The 14,168-nt window shown below is 40.5% G+C and overlaps 1 protein-coding gene across 2 annotated transcripts in view; it reads left to right on the top strand.

The window, feature by feature from the left end:
- BAZ1A (bromodomain adjacent to zinc finger domain 1A) overlaps positions 1–14,168 on the top strand; it is a 65,508-nt gene that overhangs the window by 14,686 nt on the left and 36,654 nt on the right. For both annotated transcript variants that reach the window (XM_066188418.1, XM_066188417.1), the window contains exons 4-5: positions 6,370–6,513; positions 13,011–13,112. In XM_066188418.1, the coding sequence (XP_066044515.1) occupies positions 6,370–6,513; positions 13,011–13,112 (246 nt within the window). The remainder of the gene's footprint in view (positions 1–6,369; positions 6,514–13,010; positions 13,113–14,168) is intronic.

The following is a 14,168-nucleotide window of genomic DNA, read 5'->3' as shown; positions in this document are numbered from 1 at the left end:
CCCCACTCTCCCACTTGAAACAGCCATGTGCCATCCAAGGGGTGTTTTTTGTCTGCTTATTGTAAAGCATACAGAGACACATTTACAACTCATCTGAGCCTTCAGGGTATCTTGTTTTTTTGACTTGAAATGGGGACATAGCAGAGTACCAGACTATTCTTTCTGTCAGAGTAATTAGTGCCAGCCAGATCAAAAGCTGGTGTGCAGAATGCTCAATTGAGGAGCTGTGAGAAGTGGTCTCTCCTCTCAGAGCCTCTCTATTGCCAGCCTTGGTTGGATGTAAAGGCCTGCTTGGCATTCGGAAAGAACTTTTCTGGGAAGCGAAAGTGCCAAGAATTGCAGGCTCGAGGTTTTTCAGTTGATATCCTGTGACAGTTTGGGCTTGTTACATAGTGGACTGCAGATTCTCTTATCTTCTTTAAATTGTGTTCTTCTACTTCTCCAGCAGCAATTGGTGGAGATACCTGGCCTGTTCTGCAACTCCTAATAGCTTCTGTATGTGTCTTTGAGTTGCTGAGCTGAATGAAAGAATTTGTTCTGGTTTGTTTCATTCTGAAGAGGAAGGGAAAAGGCTGAGGAGTATAAGGGAGTGTGAGAGAAAACAGACTGGTGGAGTCATATCCTTCAGTTCCTGAGAGAAATGCAGTGGATGCAAGCTTGGCAAGAGTCAGAGGAACCCTGGCCCTCTCACCATCAGGCAGAAGGGGGACCTAAAAGGTGAGGGTGATTGGAAACAGGTCGCTGCCCAGGGAGATAGGACAATCCTCCCCGACCTTCCCTTCCTTTCCAAGTGCCCTTGCAGAATATGTATTAGGCTCTGCAGTATCAGGGTCAGGCAGACAATAGTGGAGATGAAGTTCTATCTTGGAGCTTGTCCAGAACACGTCAGTCAGCCAGATGGATCACAACTTTGGGTGTTAGGAAAGAAAAGAAGGGTGATTGTAGGTGACTCTCTTTGCAGGCAAACTGAGGGCCCCATATGCCAGCTGGATGCATTCCACAGGCAAGTCTGCTGCCTCCTTGGGACCTGAGTAAGAGATGCTATCAGGAGACTCACTGGACTAATTGAGCCCTCTGATTATTACCCACTTCTAGTTGTTGTGCAAGTTGGCAGTTACAAGGTTGATGAGGGGGGTCTTAATGGCAGTCAAAAAGAACTTCAGGGCATTAGGGCAGCAGATTGAAGGAACAGGTGCACAGGTGGTGGTTTCCTCAATCCCTCTGGTAGCAGGGAGGAATGCTGAAAGGAACAGGAGAACTTACCTGATCAACATGTGGCTTAAAGGCCATCAGTGGAGTTTTGGCTTTTGGGATCATGGGGCAGTTTATGTGGCACCAGGTCTGCTGGAGACAAATGGGGTTTGCCTGTCTAAAAGTCCATGAGTTGGCAGGGATGATTGAGAAGGCTTAAACTTAGGTTTGAAGGAGGAAGGGGATAAGACCAGGCTTGGCAGAGGTGAGCATGGGTGCAGCCTGCCAGTGTTGAAGGTGAAATCAGTAGCCCAGCTGAAGTGCATCTATATTGTACTGACTCTGAAATGTGCGCGCAGTGTTGGAACACACGCAGTCTTAGGGAGATGAGCCAGAGATTCCTTTGGTGTTACAAGCCAGAAGGGAAACCAGGGGAGAATTATCTCCAAGGAATTAAGGGGTGTGTTCCCCTAGGAAGGTGACACAGCTAACAGCCCAGCTGAGGCTGCCTTTGCATCAAAGCACACAGCACGAGGAGCTGGAAACCACTTTGCTGCTAGAAAGCTATGACCTTGTTGGCATTACTGAAAAGTGGTGGGACAAATCCCATGACTGGACTGTGACCATCGATGGCTACAGGCTATTCAGAAGAGACGGGAGGAGGAGAGGTGGATTGAGTGCGAAGAGTTGTCTCTGAAGAGCAGCCATGAGCAGGTCGAAAGCCTGTGGGTAAAAATCAGACACAGAGGCAACAAAAGGAAGCAAGTGGCTGGTGGCTATTACAGGTTCCATGATCAAGGGGAGCCTATTGACAAAGCCTTATTGCTTCAGGTATGGGAACCATTGCACTCACAGGCTCTTGCCCGTGGGGGCTTCAACCACCCTGACATATGCTGAAAAAGTAGCACAGCGGCCTGGCTGAGTAGGGACCTGATGGTCAAACTAAAGGGAAAGAAGCATATATACAGACAGTTGAAGATAGGACTGACAGGTGACCTGGGAAGAACAAGGCAAAGCTGGAATTGAACCTTGCAAGGGTTGCTAAGGATAACAGGAAGGACTTTAACACGTGCCTTAACAGAAAAGAAGGTCAAAGAGGGTGTAACCCCCGATAAACAGTGCTGGAAAGCTAGTAACAACTGATGAGCAGAAGGCTGAGGTAATCAGAAACTTCTTTGCCCCAGTCTTCAATGGCAGCCCCTCGTTCCCCACCTCTCGAGTAGATGGACAGCTCTCCATCTTCCTCTGCATTTATCTGTGGTCCGTGTTTGTATCTTGCCCTAGTTCTCATCGATCTGTCAGTGAGTGGGTGATAATGACACAAGCTTACCCAGTGTTTCACGTTGGGTTAGGGATTTGGGGGTTTGGGGGGGTTTTTTAATGTATATTCTTTTGTTTAGTTGTTTTGTCAGGTAGTTGAATTTAGTTTGATGACAATCAGCAAATGAAACTGATTGCTAGGGCTGCAAAAAGCAAGCACCATGTATGTGGCTGGAAGGAGGAGTGGCAAAGGAAGATCTCCCCATTTGACAGGAACTGTTAAGTGATGCCTGCATCTTGTGGAGCAGCAGCCTGAGGTTGCAGGTGCAATTTGCTTTTGTGTACCTTCAGCCTGCTTCTTCCTTAGGGTTCTGGAAGTGACGAGGTTTCGTCAGACCTTAGTTTTCTGTTAGTTGTGTTAAACTGCTCTTCTAAGCACAGCCCAGAATTGTTTTTGCAGGAGGAGTTTGGTTTCCTGAGAAACTGTCCTGTGCCACAGTCTATAGTCGCTAGGCCTTGGCTTAGTTCTGTTCTTTTGCTTGTGCAGCTGACCAGTCCTGCCGAACATTGACAGAAGTCTAAGTCTCAGACTTTTTCCTTTGAGAGAGAAGATACACTTACATGTTTTAAAAAAAACCATGTTTGTGATACCATTTCTGGCTTTGTGTTGGAAACCTTTTGACTCCCGTGTTGTTCTTTGTTGTTCTGTTTTTTTAGAAGAATATAGATAAAACCATAAGGTTGAGCATTTATTGGAGCCCTTCCCATAACATAAGAGACCTCAAAGGTCTTAGTTTCTGAGCCTGACTAAAAAGAAATTTATAACTGTGAGGCCATCCTTTCAACAAGCCAGAAGACCCCACTGTTGGTAATAGCCTGTAGTGCAGAAATAGGTAAGCAAAATTGGTTTAAGTAGTGTTGTCTGAGCTAGAGTTGCTGGGACTGTTGTGTTCAAATTCCTGATGGTTCCATTCTCAATTTATTTTGAAAGCCTTTGAGATTCACTCAGTGTGACTGTAATCTTTGTTGTAATTTGAAGAAAGTGCTTCCTGCCTGATGGGGATATTTAGGGTACATATTTATGTACATTGATGCTGCTGTCTTTTTAGATTGAGTTGCCCCCAAATCTTACTTTATGGGGAATAGTGAGCATAGATTGACATAAGCTGTGTAAAGATCTTGAAGTATCTTTTTTAGGAAGTAATTCAAGTAGTATGCTTCATTTAAATGTTTTGCTTCAGCTTTCAACTATGTTATTTTACGTGCTTTGTAATATAAAATAAGAGTCGTAGTGAGTGAACTGAGGGAATGATTAGGTTATTAGGAAGAGCAGATCACTTGCACTAGAAACAGTGTCTTTGCCACCTAGTCCAGGGAATTCGTGCTATTAGCCATGAGGCTAAAAAAAGGCTAAAAAAAATCATTCATAGATTATTTCTTTAATGCCAGAAGGAACGGTTGCATCACTGTCTTTAATCTCCTGTCTATCAGTAAGCATTAAATTGCACCTTCTTGTGCTTTTATTGCATTAGGTAGTGTGTGTTTCACTTGATTCCTTCCCCAAAGGTTTCTGGTAATGATTTGAATGGCATAGAAGATGGAGTATCACTTCCTTTCTGGGATAGCTTAATCTGTTAGTCATTCTTCCTGCTGAAAAATAAAGGGGAAGGGGGCGGGGGGTGGAATGCAGCTGTACTGGGGATTTTGCCGCTTACTGAATCAAGCTTATAGAATATGTAATTTCCATTCTTAGAGAAGGAGATGTGATACCCTGTAAATTACGGGGGCAGCTCGGTGGATGAGCAGGTAAAATCAATGTTGGAAGGCTCTGCGGTGAGTCGAACACTGAAGTGTTTTTGTGCAGGAGGACGGCCCGGGGTGTGTGTGTGCGCACTGGAGCCTTTGTCAGTGGCGCCCCGGGCGGCGCGGGGCGCGGCCGCGGTGTGTGCCGCCCCCTCTAGTGGTGAGCGCCGTAACGGCGGGAGCCTGGCGGGAGCCTCCGCCGCTTTTCCATTAAAAGCGTGTCTTTATTGGAATTGGGCTCTCTAGGAAATTTATTTTATAATCTGAAACAAAACTAGCTCTACTAAGAAGTCTTTTCTTAGGAGGTGATCGTTGTTGGATTTCAAAAAACCCAGCCTGCGAATATACATTCAGTCATGCAGTTGGCTCCCTATTATTTAGTATGAAAGGGTGACTGTGATGTTCCAAATAATGGAAAACCAAGTTACTAATAATAGACTTTTCTTAGAGGACTCAGAGCCTGGTGCTGGGCCAGACCTTAAAAATCCTGGTTGGACTTGGATTGACTTTGTGAACAGTCACCAGGTTCTCCCTCCACTATATGTGGACACTCTTCGTTCTTTATACAGAGTCTATTTACATTTTTTACGGTGAATAAGCTTGGTCTGCACTGTATGGGGAGACATATCTTCCAGCCCCAGACCAGCCAGCTTTGGAAACAAGATAGGCTGCATTGGAGTGGCAATGTGCCTGTGACCAGCAAGTCCAAGTGGGCTCAGGCTGCCTCTGCGTGCAAGCAGCTCTGGTGTCCCCATGGATGCTGTTAACATTGGTCATGTTGTTGTTTTTAGGAGTATATAAGGATGTTAACAGTTTTGTTGGCTTTTTTAAAAATGAAATGATTTTTATATTTTTTTAATAACCTGCTGAAGTATCCTGGAGCTTCCTTCCTGTTGCAGAGAGCAGCTACAGGTCTAACTGCATTACTGATCCTTGATAATGTCACAAGAATACTACCTAGGATATTTTAATGTTATTATGTTATTTTAATTCTTAGGGGTTTTCTCCAGCTACCAGCATCTTTTCTTTCCCCTTTCCCACCCCCAGCCTTCTCAGTGTGTGCAAGTTTTAGGTAGTACTGTCTGCTTGCAGAAAGATGTGTTCAAGAAATATTTTGACATTGCTTCCTTTTTACCAGTGTTCAGTTCAGACAGAAGAACATTTATATTTTGTCATGGATTTTGTGAGGTTTGTTTGTTTTTAACCTGTCTGACAGCACTAGTTCAATCCCAGGACTTCATGTATCCTTCATTTTATATATTTCAAGTGGGAGTGCTTGGTGCCCAGAGAAGAAAATAATTATGTATTCTTTTTCCCCATGCTTTGAGCTTTCAGTGGTAGAATGTGACAATGTCCATTGACTACAGCAGTTGGTTTTCATGAATCAGACAAGGCTTTTGTATGTTAAGCTAAAGAACATGGACCATGGAATTCTAGAAAGGGGTGAAAGTTAGTGGTTCAGAACCAGCTATAGTACAGTTACCCAGCATGAAGTGTTGATTAATTATACTTTTTGATATGTAGTTAATTCTCCCTTTTATAACTAGCATTCAGAATGGCAAAGGAATAGGCTTGTTTTGTCAATTGTGTGCATGCCAGATGGAGCCTTAATATGTGTCAGCAGATAAATGGGCCATTATTAAGATTAGATGCATAATGATCATTTCAGCCTTGTTTATTTAGGTCATCGACAGTAGTAGAAGATGATCTCTTACAAGTAAAAATACTTCAGGATCTGAAAATCTTTTGCTTTTCTTAGACTGCTATGAAAATAATGTAGAAGTTTTGTTTAGTTTTACAGTAACACATTAACTTTTTACTTTACTTAAATGAGAACTGAAAAAAACCCCTCTCAACCACAAGTGACTTGATTTTTTTTCCTGAGAAGTGAAGCTGATAGCTGTGTAAGCAGATGAATTTGTCCATTTATTAGATGGTACTTATGAAATTAATATTATACCTAGTAATTCAGTTCAAGGCTCTTAGTTGCTTATTTAGTAGACGGTACAATGTCCAGTTAGGTATGTATTCTTAAAATAACATCTGCTGCAGTTTTAGGCTCCTTGTACTAGTGAAAGACTTTTGACATTAATAAATGTCTGTGTTTTATTTCAGGTTGCAGTGTAAGGTTTTGGAAGTCATAGCTCCAGCCCATCACAATGGAATGGCAAATGGCCACACCAGCAGTGCTGATGGGGACACAATTGTCATCAGCGACAGTGATGACTCAGAAACGCACAATAGCTCTGCACAAAATGGGTAAATGATACTTTTACTGTATGTCATTCTGACTGGGTGGAAATGAGACTAAAGCCAGCTGTGTCAGAGTCTGACTGAAACAAATTGCTTGATCTGTATGGATTGTGAGCATTCAGACGGCAGAAGGTGACAAGCTGAACCTTCAGAGGTGCCGGTTATACTAACACACCAGAAAACTGCATTATAAGAAATGGAATACCTGCAGAATAATCATTGTTTATCTCTTTTCAATGACAGTGTTTTTGCTGAGAGATGGTGGAAGAGCTCTGTGTACCTCTTGGTAGTTCTCTGTGCTGCTGTAGCAGAAAGTGCAGCAGGTGCTGCATTTCTGCAGTCCAGTATCACTTCACTTCCATCGTGGGGCTCAGAGTTGAGATTACTTTGACAGGCAGACTCGCTTTTACTGGAACTCTCTGAAAAGTTTTCCCAGAGGCTTCTTTTGTTTGTGTCCAAAAAACCGAAAACATACCAAGCTTTCTTCATTGTGCATGTGTCCATATAAATATATCATTGTGTTTGATGGACTTGGTTATGACATTATGTGCAGTGAAACTGTGTCTTGTCTTGAGGAACTTTCAATGGGCTGGAGTAGCCTAATAGCATTGAATAGGAGAGCTTCTTGGCTGTAACTGTGTTGGTTTTTTTGGAGTGTCCCTTTACTGTGCAGTAATTGAGCCTATCCTAACAGTATAATGAGAAGAAAGACTTCTATGCTTCATAGGCATGATGTTGAAAGGAGGAGTGTTTGAAGTGGGCCCTAATCTAGGATCTAGCAATATACAGGCTTTGCATGAACTGTTATTGACTGTAAGATGTCACGTGGATGCAGAAGTTAACCTTGTTGATTGCTTCATGATGAAGTCATGTCCTGACATGCCTAGAATAACTAGGGTGGAGTTCCTCACTTGGTTAAGAAAATAACATGGGATAAATAATTTTTAAATTTCTTTGCTGTCTCTTGAACGCAGTGTCTAAGTTGTTCATGAAGATGTCATCCATATTTGAAAAAATAAATGTATTTTCAGTATTCCAAAAGGTATGTGGCATTTGAAAGGAGGTTATTCTTGGAATTAGGCAAGCATGCACAGAGCTGACAGTAGGACTGATCCTGTTACAGTGCTGTCACTTCCATGCATGCAGAGCTTGTGGTAAGACTAAGTCTTGCACTTCCAGTCAGTCTGTGGTTCTCCCCAGCTGATTAGTTATTTTGACAGTGCAGAGAAGGGAGGGAAAATCATTTCTTTCTCTTAGAAGGGGAATTCTTGTGAGAATATACAGGCCTTTGAAGCAGTATTCTATGACATTTCTAACTAAGATTTATGCTGCAACTTAAATTGCAAACCTCTTGTGGCTTTAAAATGCTTACTGTAACTTTTAAGTGAGTCTGTTTATAACAAAAGTGAGAGTGTAGTAACAGTTCTTTTCTGGATATATTCTGGGTATATGCAGACTTGAAAAGTATTATTTGCTGCATGTGTAAAACCTATCTGTAAGTAAAGCATTGCTGTAAATTTTGTAGGCTGGCATATAAGATTCTTTATACCGTTGCTCATAACAATGAGAAATCCCACTGAAGTGAATAACATTGTTTTGCAGCCCTAATCTTTCAGAGACTATATTTTGCTGTTTATGGAGAGACTTGCGTGTGGGGAGTATGGATGTTAGTCACCTTGGGACCAATGTCAGGTTGATATGTGCAGGACAGTTCTGCCTCAGCCTGCACACAAATCTCCAGGTTTTGAGACCCAGCCTTTGTGCAAAGCTGCAGTGCTGTTAAACAATGGTACAGCAGATGCTCAGGGTGTTTGTGAGGGAGGGGGAGGGGAGCACAGCACAGATTGATGGGCCATCTGCAAATATTTTTCCTAAAGAATCTGTAAGGCTAGAGAATCTTAACTGAAAATAGATGTCATTAGAGATCTCAGCCTTTCTGTGACCCTACTCCTGTCTGTGTGGGGTAGAAATAGCCATGTAGTTTGTACCAATGTTCCTGCTGACCTTTTTTGTTGTGTTCTGCAGTAAAAGTTGGGGTGGTATGGGAAGGAAGAGGCTACGATGCTCTTACTTTCCCTCAGAAAAACTGGCTGCTTTCTAAGGCCTGGGTTACAAAGCAAAAGGTAGCAATCTTCTAAATTCATAAAACATTTATACTATGTCTTGGGCACCTCTGGTACGCTGGTTTAGTGGTCACATGGAATAGCAGTAGTCCTACCTTTTAAAGGTAGGGTTGAACTCTTGTGTTGGCTTTAGCACTCAGCAGCAGCCTGGAGGCTGAGGGGCTTTTGCTGCCAAATGCGTACAATTCAGCTGCAACTTAATTATTCATGACATTCCTTTTGTCAGGGCTGAGTAGTGTGAATCATCAAGCATCACCAGAAATACTAGAAAAAAATCTTCTTGGTTTGCTGGCTGGTTTATGGCAGTAAATTCAGGTGTTTGTTCCATTTGAATTGAAGATCAGTTTTGGGGAAGGGCTAATTGTTTCTGCAAATTTTGGGATATAAGAGGCAACAGCTTTTGGAAATAATGTCAGTGGAACCTTACCATCCAGGCTTTTTACTATCTTCAAATGAGTAATTTAACTTTATTTGGAGAAAAAATTATGACCTGGATATGTCAAAATGTGGACATAGCTTGTCATTAAAGCTACATAGTATCTTCAGTACAGTATCTCTTTTTTTGTCTTTATTTCTTATCTTTCATTTCTTCCTCCATCGCTTGAATCCAAGAATAAAGATGATGGGTAGTCCTCTTTATATTCTAAGGAAAGACCAAAGTACCTGGATCAAAGGGACCTTAAAATCTTCACCAAAAAGTTTAAAGTAGAATTTTGTTGCAGAGTGCTGTCATCTTGTCGTAGAGTGTTGTTCTTTACAGTCTTCAGGTTGGTGTGTTTTGTTGTTGAAATTTCATTTAAGTTCCATAAAATATTTGCAGTTCCAAATGGGCAGTTGTTATTATTGCTCAGTACAGAGTTCCTTGTCAGTGGCATCCTCCAAGGATGTGCAGGGGGAGCTTTGCTATGAGAATCAGTTTACTGACAGGTTACCTCTGTGTAAGGCTTGCAGTGCAGCATGACGAGACCATAAGTGATTGTGTTTTTTAACTAGCATTCTTCAGGGGAGTTTTTTCCATTCCCAGTTTCAAAGAGAAGAAGAAAAGCCACTGCCTTTTTCTGAAAAAGTGAGACAGCAGTCATTTTAGCACTTCAGGACAGCATTCCAGATTCTCTAACTCTCAGTATTTTTTGGTGAAATTTTTCTACTTCTCTCAATACAGTAAGATACAGATAGCTGTGGCAGGACTCAGACCAGATAGTGTAGATAGGTGTCCTGGACCAAGGTAATTAAGAAGGACAAGGTTGAAGGAGCAGGGTTTGCTTAGTCTGGAGAAAAGGAGGCTCAGGGAGGACCTTAGCACTCCCTACAAGCACCTGAAACAAGTGGGTGGTGAGGTGGAGGTTGGTCTCTTCTCCCAGGAAGCAAGTGACAGGATGAGAGGAAATGGCCCCAAATTGTGCCAGGGGAGGTTTATATTGGATAATAGGAAAAATTTCTCCACTGAAACATCAGGCGTTGGAATAGGCTGCCCAGGGATGTCATGAAATTGCAATCCCTGGAAGTGTTCAGAAGGACATGTGGATGTGGTACTTGAAAATGTGGTTTAGTGATGAGCACAGTGGTGCCAGGTTGGCAGTTGGACTCAATCTTAGAGGCCTTTGCCAACCTTAAGGATTCTGTAGTTCTGAGGTCTCAGAAGTTACTTGGTACTGCTCCCTTAGTACTGTGCTGTCAAAATATGGCATAGCAGTAGTGTAAGAAGAAATTCATGTTCAGGTCATGTGGTCACCATGCCAAAGTAATTGAAGGCTTGATGAGATTATTACCTGTCAGGGGTTCAATATAACCTTATTAAAAATGCAAGATTCTGACACAAGTACTAGCCACATTCACTTGAGTGCGGTAGAAACTGGTGTAATAATATATGTGAATCAGTTGTGGTTTTTACCTACTAAATTACAAAATACTCTGTGTTTTTTTCCTCTGGATTTGGTTGTGTGTCAGAGCGGTGCTGTGAAGATTTTTGTAAGGGATCTCTGTTCTGAAATGGGTCTAACCCTTGCTAACTCTAATGAGTTTTGTATATATAATACTTTACAAAATAAAATATTACCAGAAATGATAATAGTTTTACACCAAAGCTACTAGATAATGTATATAATTTTTAAAGCTTTCTATGTGTATTGAATGACCTTTTCCTTGCTCTTTTGCACTAAGCAAAATTTTTACTTTAAATTTGGAGGAGGATATCAGGAATATATTTACTTCTTGGGTTAGTAACTGGAAACTCAGAAACTAAGCAGAAAAAAATGTAGTGTGTAGTGAAATTATGTTTGGGTCATTATATATGATCCACTGAAGCTGAGAAAAATTTACTTAAACTAAGAAGTAAAGATTAATGATAAAGAGTTGAAAATTTGATTATTCTTTGGGCCCTGAATTTGATTGCAGACAATATTGAAGCTTAGAATCTATTCAAAATGTGTAAATAAGCTGATATACATTTGGTGTAATATTGGTACTCTGATGCCTTTTATTTTGTATCTGAACACTATCTGTTTGGGTCATTATTCAGCTTGCTAGACCAGAGGACTGGAAACCCAGTGGTGTGTGATGAGGTGCAAGTTTATCTTTCATACTGTCCAGAAATTCCTAGGGACAGCCTTCTTTACTTTAGTTTTCCTGTCTTGACGCTGAAGATGGTCATGGAAGACCAAATCATGGTATGACCAGAATATGAAAGCTCTTTAACAAACTTGTGTGGAGGTGTTAAAATCTTGCCAGTAGATATACTGGATTACAGTTGATCTCTGTTTTGCCAATATGAATTGCTGGGTGGGCTTTTTTGCTTTACATTTCTTAAACTGTCTTTGGTCCAAGTGACTCAACTTCAGACTTCAACTGTGTTGTGCATGCAGTATCATGCAAGACACTGCATGCATACCACAGCACTTATCTGTAGGTCTAGTGGATGTGTTGCTGTTTCCAAGTCTGTCTTCTTTTTTTTGTCAGTCCATTTGTTATTAACTATGCCGATATTTAGTCCTTATAAAGTATTTTTCTTGAGAACTTTGCAAATTCTTCTCATGTGAAATGACACTAATGGTGAATAAGTACTGTTTCATTTAATCTGTATTCATTAATATATTTATTAGACATTGGAATGTTAACATTTCTTGTATTTCTCTTTCACAGAATTAGTGGGGGAAAACAAGAATTGTAATATTTTAATTTACAATTACAATTATAATTGTAAAAATGCAAATTTTATTTTCAGCAGCATTGCAAAGTACAGTTCTCAACATCTTGTGCATGTTTTTCACAAGGCTAAAGAACAGCAAGTGATGTACTGTTTTATTTTGTCACAAGCTCCACCTGAAAGCATTTTGTAAATGCTGGAGGGGCTGACAATGATGAAATACGTAGTTTTGAATCTCCTAGTTCATCTACATAGCTGCTTCAACTTTCCTTCTTGGTGAAATAAAATGACTGCATTCTTCCTGATAAAGCACTACAACTCTTGATTACAAATTGTCACCTCAGGAGAAGTTAGTTCTATTGTTTAATGCCAAAATGCAACATTATTTAAATAAAGTCTTACTAGTTTAGCTCTGTTCATGAAGTCTGTCCATAAATACATTATCCTTCTTGAAGTATATGGTCTATGGCAAAACCCTTCTCTTTCTTGTGAAGGAGTGAATTTTGGTAGCACACCAGACCTGGGTGTTACCCACCTACAAAGAGGTGTAGCAAAACAGTTGATGTTATGTTAAAACTGACGAAATATTTTCCCTGAGGGGGGAAAAAATCTAGTTCTCTGTAGCAATACCTGTAGAAGGGAAGTGCACTTTGGATAATAAAGCATGTAACCTGATAAGCATTTATTTTGAAGTGTAGATATGTTGCTTTATGATTTGTTACTTTCTGCTATTTTATGATGTTGGTAAAGTGCTATTTTGGAAAAATATTTTAGGTGGGTTTTATTTGTTTTGCAATGCAATTGGTAGATATGGGGCTACTGTTTTTATTGATTTTATTTATTTCTGTCTTTTGAACTCCTTCCTCATCATCTTTTTCTCGTCTTCCTGTTGCCATCATGAGTACGGAGAGTATCAAGGAGACAATTTTCTGAACTATGGGGATGTATCCTTGCTTGTCTCTGTCTCTTTCTTCCTTCCTTTATCTCCCATTTCCTTGCTAAGAAAATGTCTCTCATTATTCTTCCTGTTCCTTGCAGGAACTGGATTTAATGCAGTTTTAAATATAGTAGCAGAAAAGTTGGCACAAATTAATAGGCCCTCTTTGGTATCGGTGGAAGTTACAAGCTGGGTATTTTCAAGAGGTCCATTGTGTAGGCATGTAAATATATTAAATGTGTAAAATATGAAGCTGCTGATATGTGAATGTAAACTTTTAATTTTCAATTTTTTTTCCTAGGGAGAAGAAAGCCATAATCGATCCTTCTTTGTTCAAATACAAAGTCCAACCTATTAAAAAACACTTATATGAACCTGTTATTGTTAAAGCATCTCAACTAAGGTAAAAATTAGTACATGGAAGTTAAAATTGTGCTTTGTAACTGTGAGTTCTATAAGATGTTTTTGATTTAAAATGGCATTTTAAAACGATGTTAGAGCTGTTAATTAAAAGCACTGGAACAAAATACTGTAATATAGGCCTTCTGTATTAAGGATTCCAAGCCTTGCTGGCATTAACACAGGTACCAACCCCTTGCAAGTCTCTGCTTTCACTGGTGCACAGGTGAGACCTGCTGTTGTTGTCTGCAAAAATCGGATTAGTTACCCAGTGTGCAACAAGCCAATAGTTACACACTCGAGAGAGACACTGAGTATTTCTTTCAGAGATGCACAAGCCTAGGTGATCAGTGGTATTCCATAAATCAAGCATATTTTAGCAAGCAAAAGAGTTAGTGTTCATTGGCTACAAGTTACATAGTTCTCTTACTAATTAGTATTCTATTTTCTATTGGTATTGACTCTAATTAATTGATTAATTACTGCATCCTATGGTAATTAGTCCACATGCTCAGTCTTTCTCTTTTGAGTCAGTGCGTTTCTTGTGTCAGTGGTCCTGAGTCAGTGACTACAGTTTTCCCCCTGCAGAATTGCCTTTTACCCAGCTGGAGCTGATTCAGTACATTTGCCTGGTTGGGTTTCCTTACCTTGGGAATTCTGCTAGGTGTCTTTGTGACCCCTAAATTCTGTATTCTTTGTGTCCACTGTCAGTGGGCATTCTTCTTCCCAAGCTTTGTTAACCTCCCCCCAGGTCTGAGACCACTGAAGCATGTCCAGCCCTAAACCTTAACAAAGCAATTCCACCAACAAGTAATTTATTTTTCTAACACCTGGACATCATGTATAGTAGCTAAAAACCAAGCTCTCTCTTTCATGCATTAAATTTCCTTTTGTGTTGATAAAGCTTGAAAGTATAAGAAGATCAAACATCAAAGAACATCCTTTCTTACGAAAATTTTTATATATTCCACATTTTGCAACACTGTGACTTCGGATGCCTTGGCTACTGTTGTGATTGATGGAGGAGGTGGAAAAAAGCTTGAGAACTTTAGTAATAAGA

The sequence above is a fragment of the Chamaea fasciata genome, unplaced genomic scaffold, assembly GCF_029207755.1.
Source record: "Chamaea fasciata isolate MVZ Bird 193981 ecotype frontalis unplaced genomic scaffold, bChaFas1.0.hap1 SCAF_7, whole genome shotgun sequence".
NCBI lineage: Eukaryota > Metazoa > Chordata > Aves > Passeriformes > Sylviidae > Chamaea > Chamaea fasciata.
Note: the sequence above shows the minus strand (reverse complement) of the source record. Positions and strands in the feature narration are given on the sequence as shown.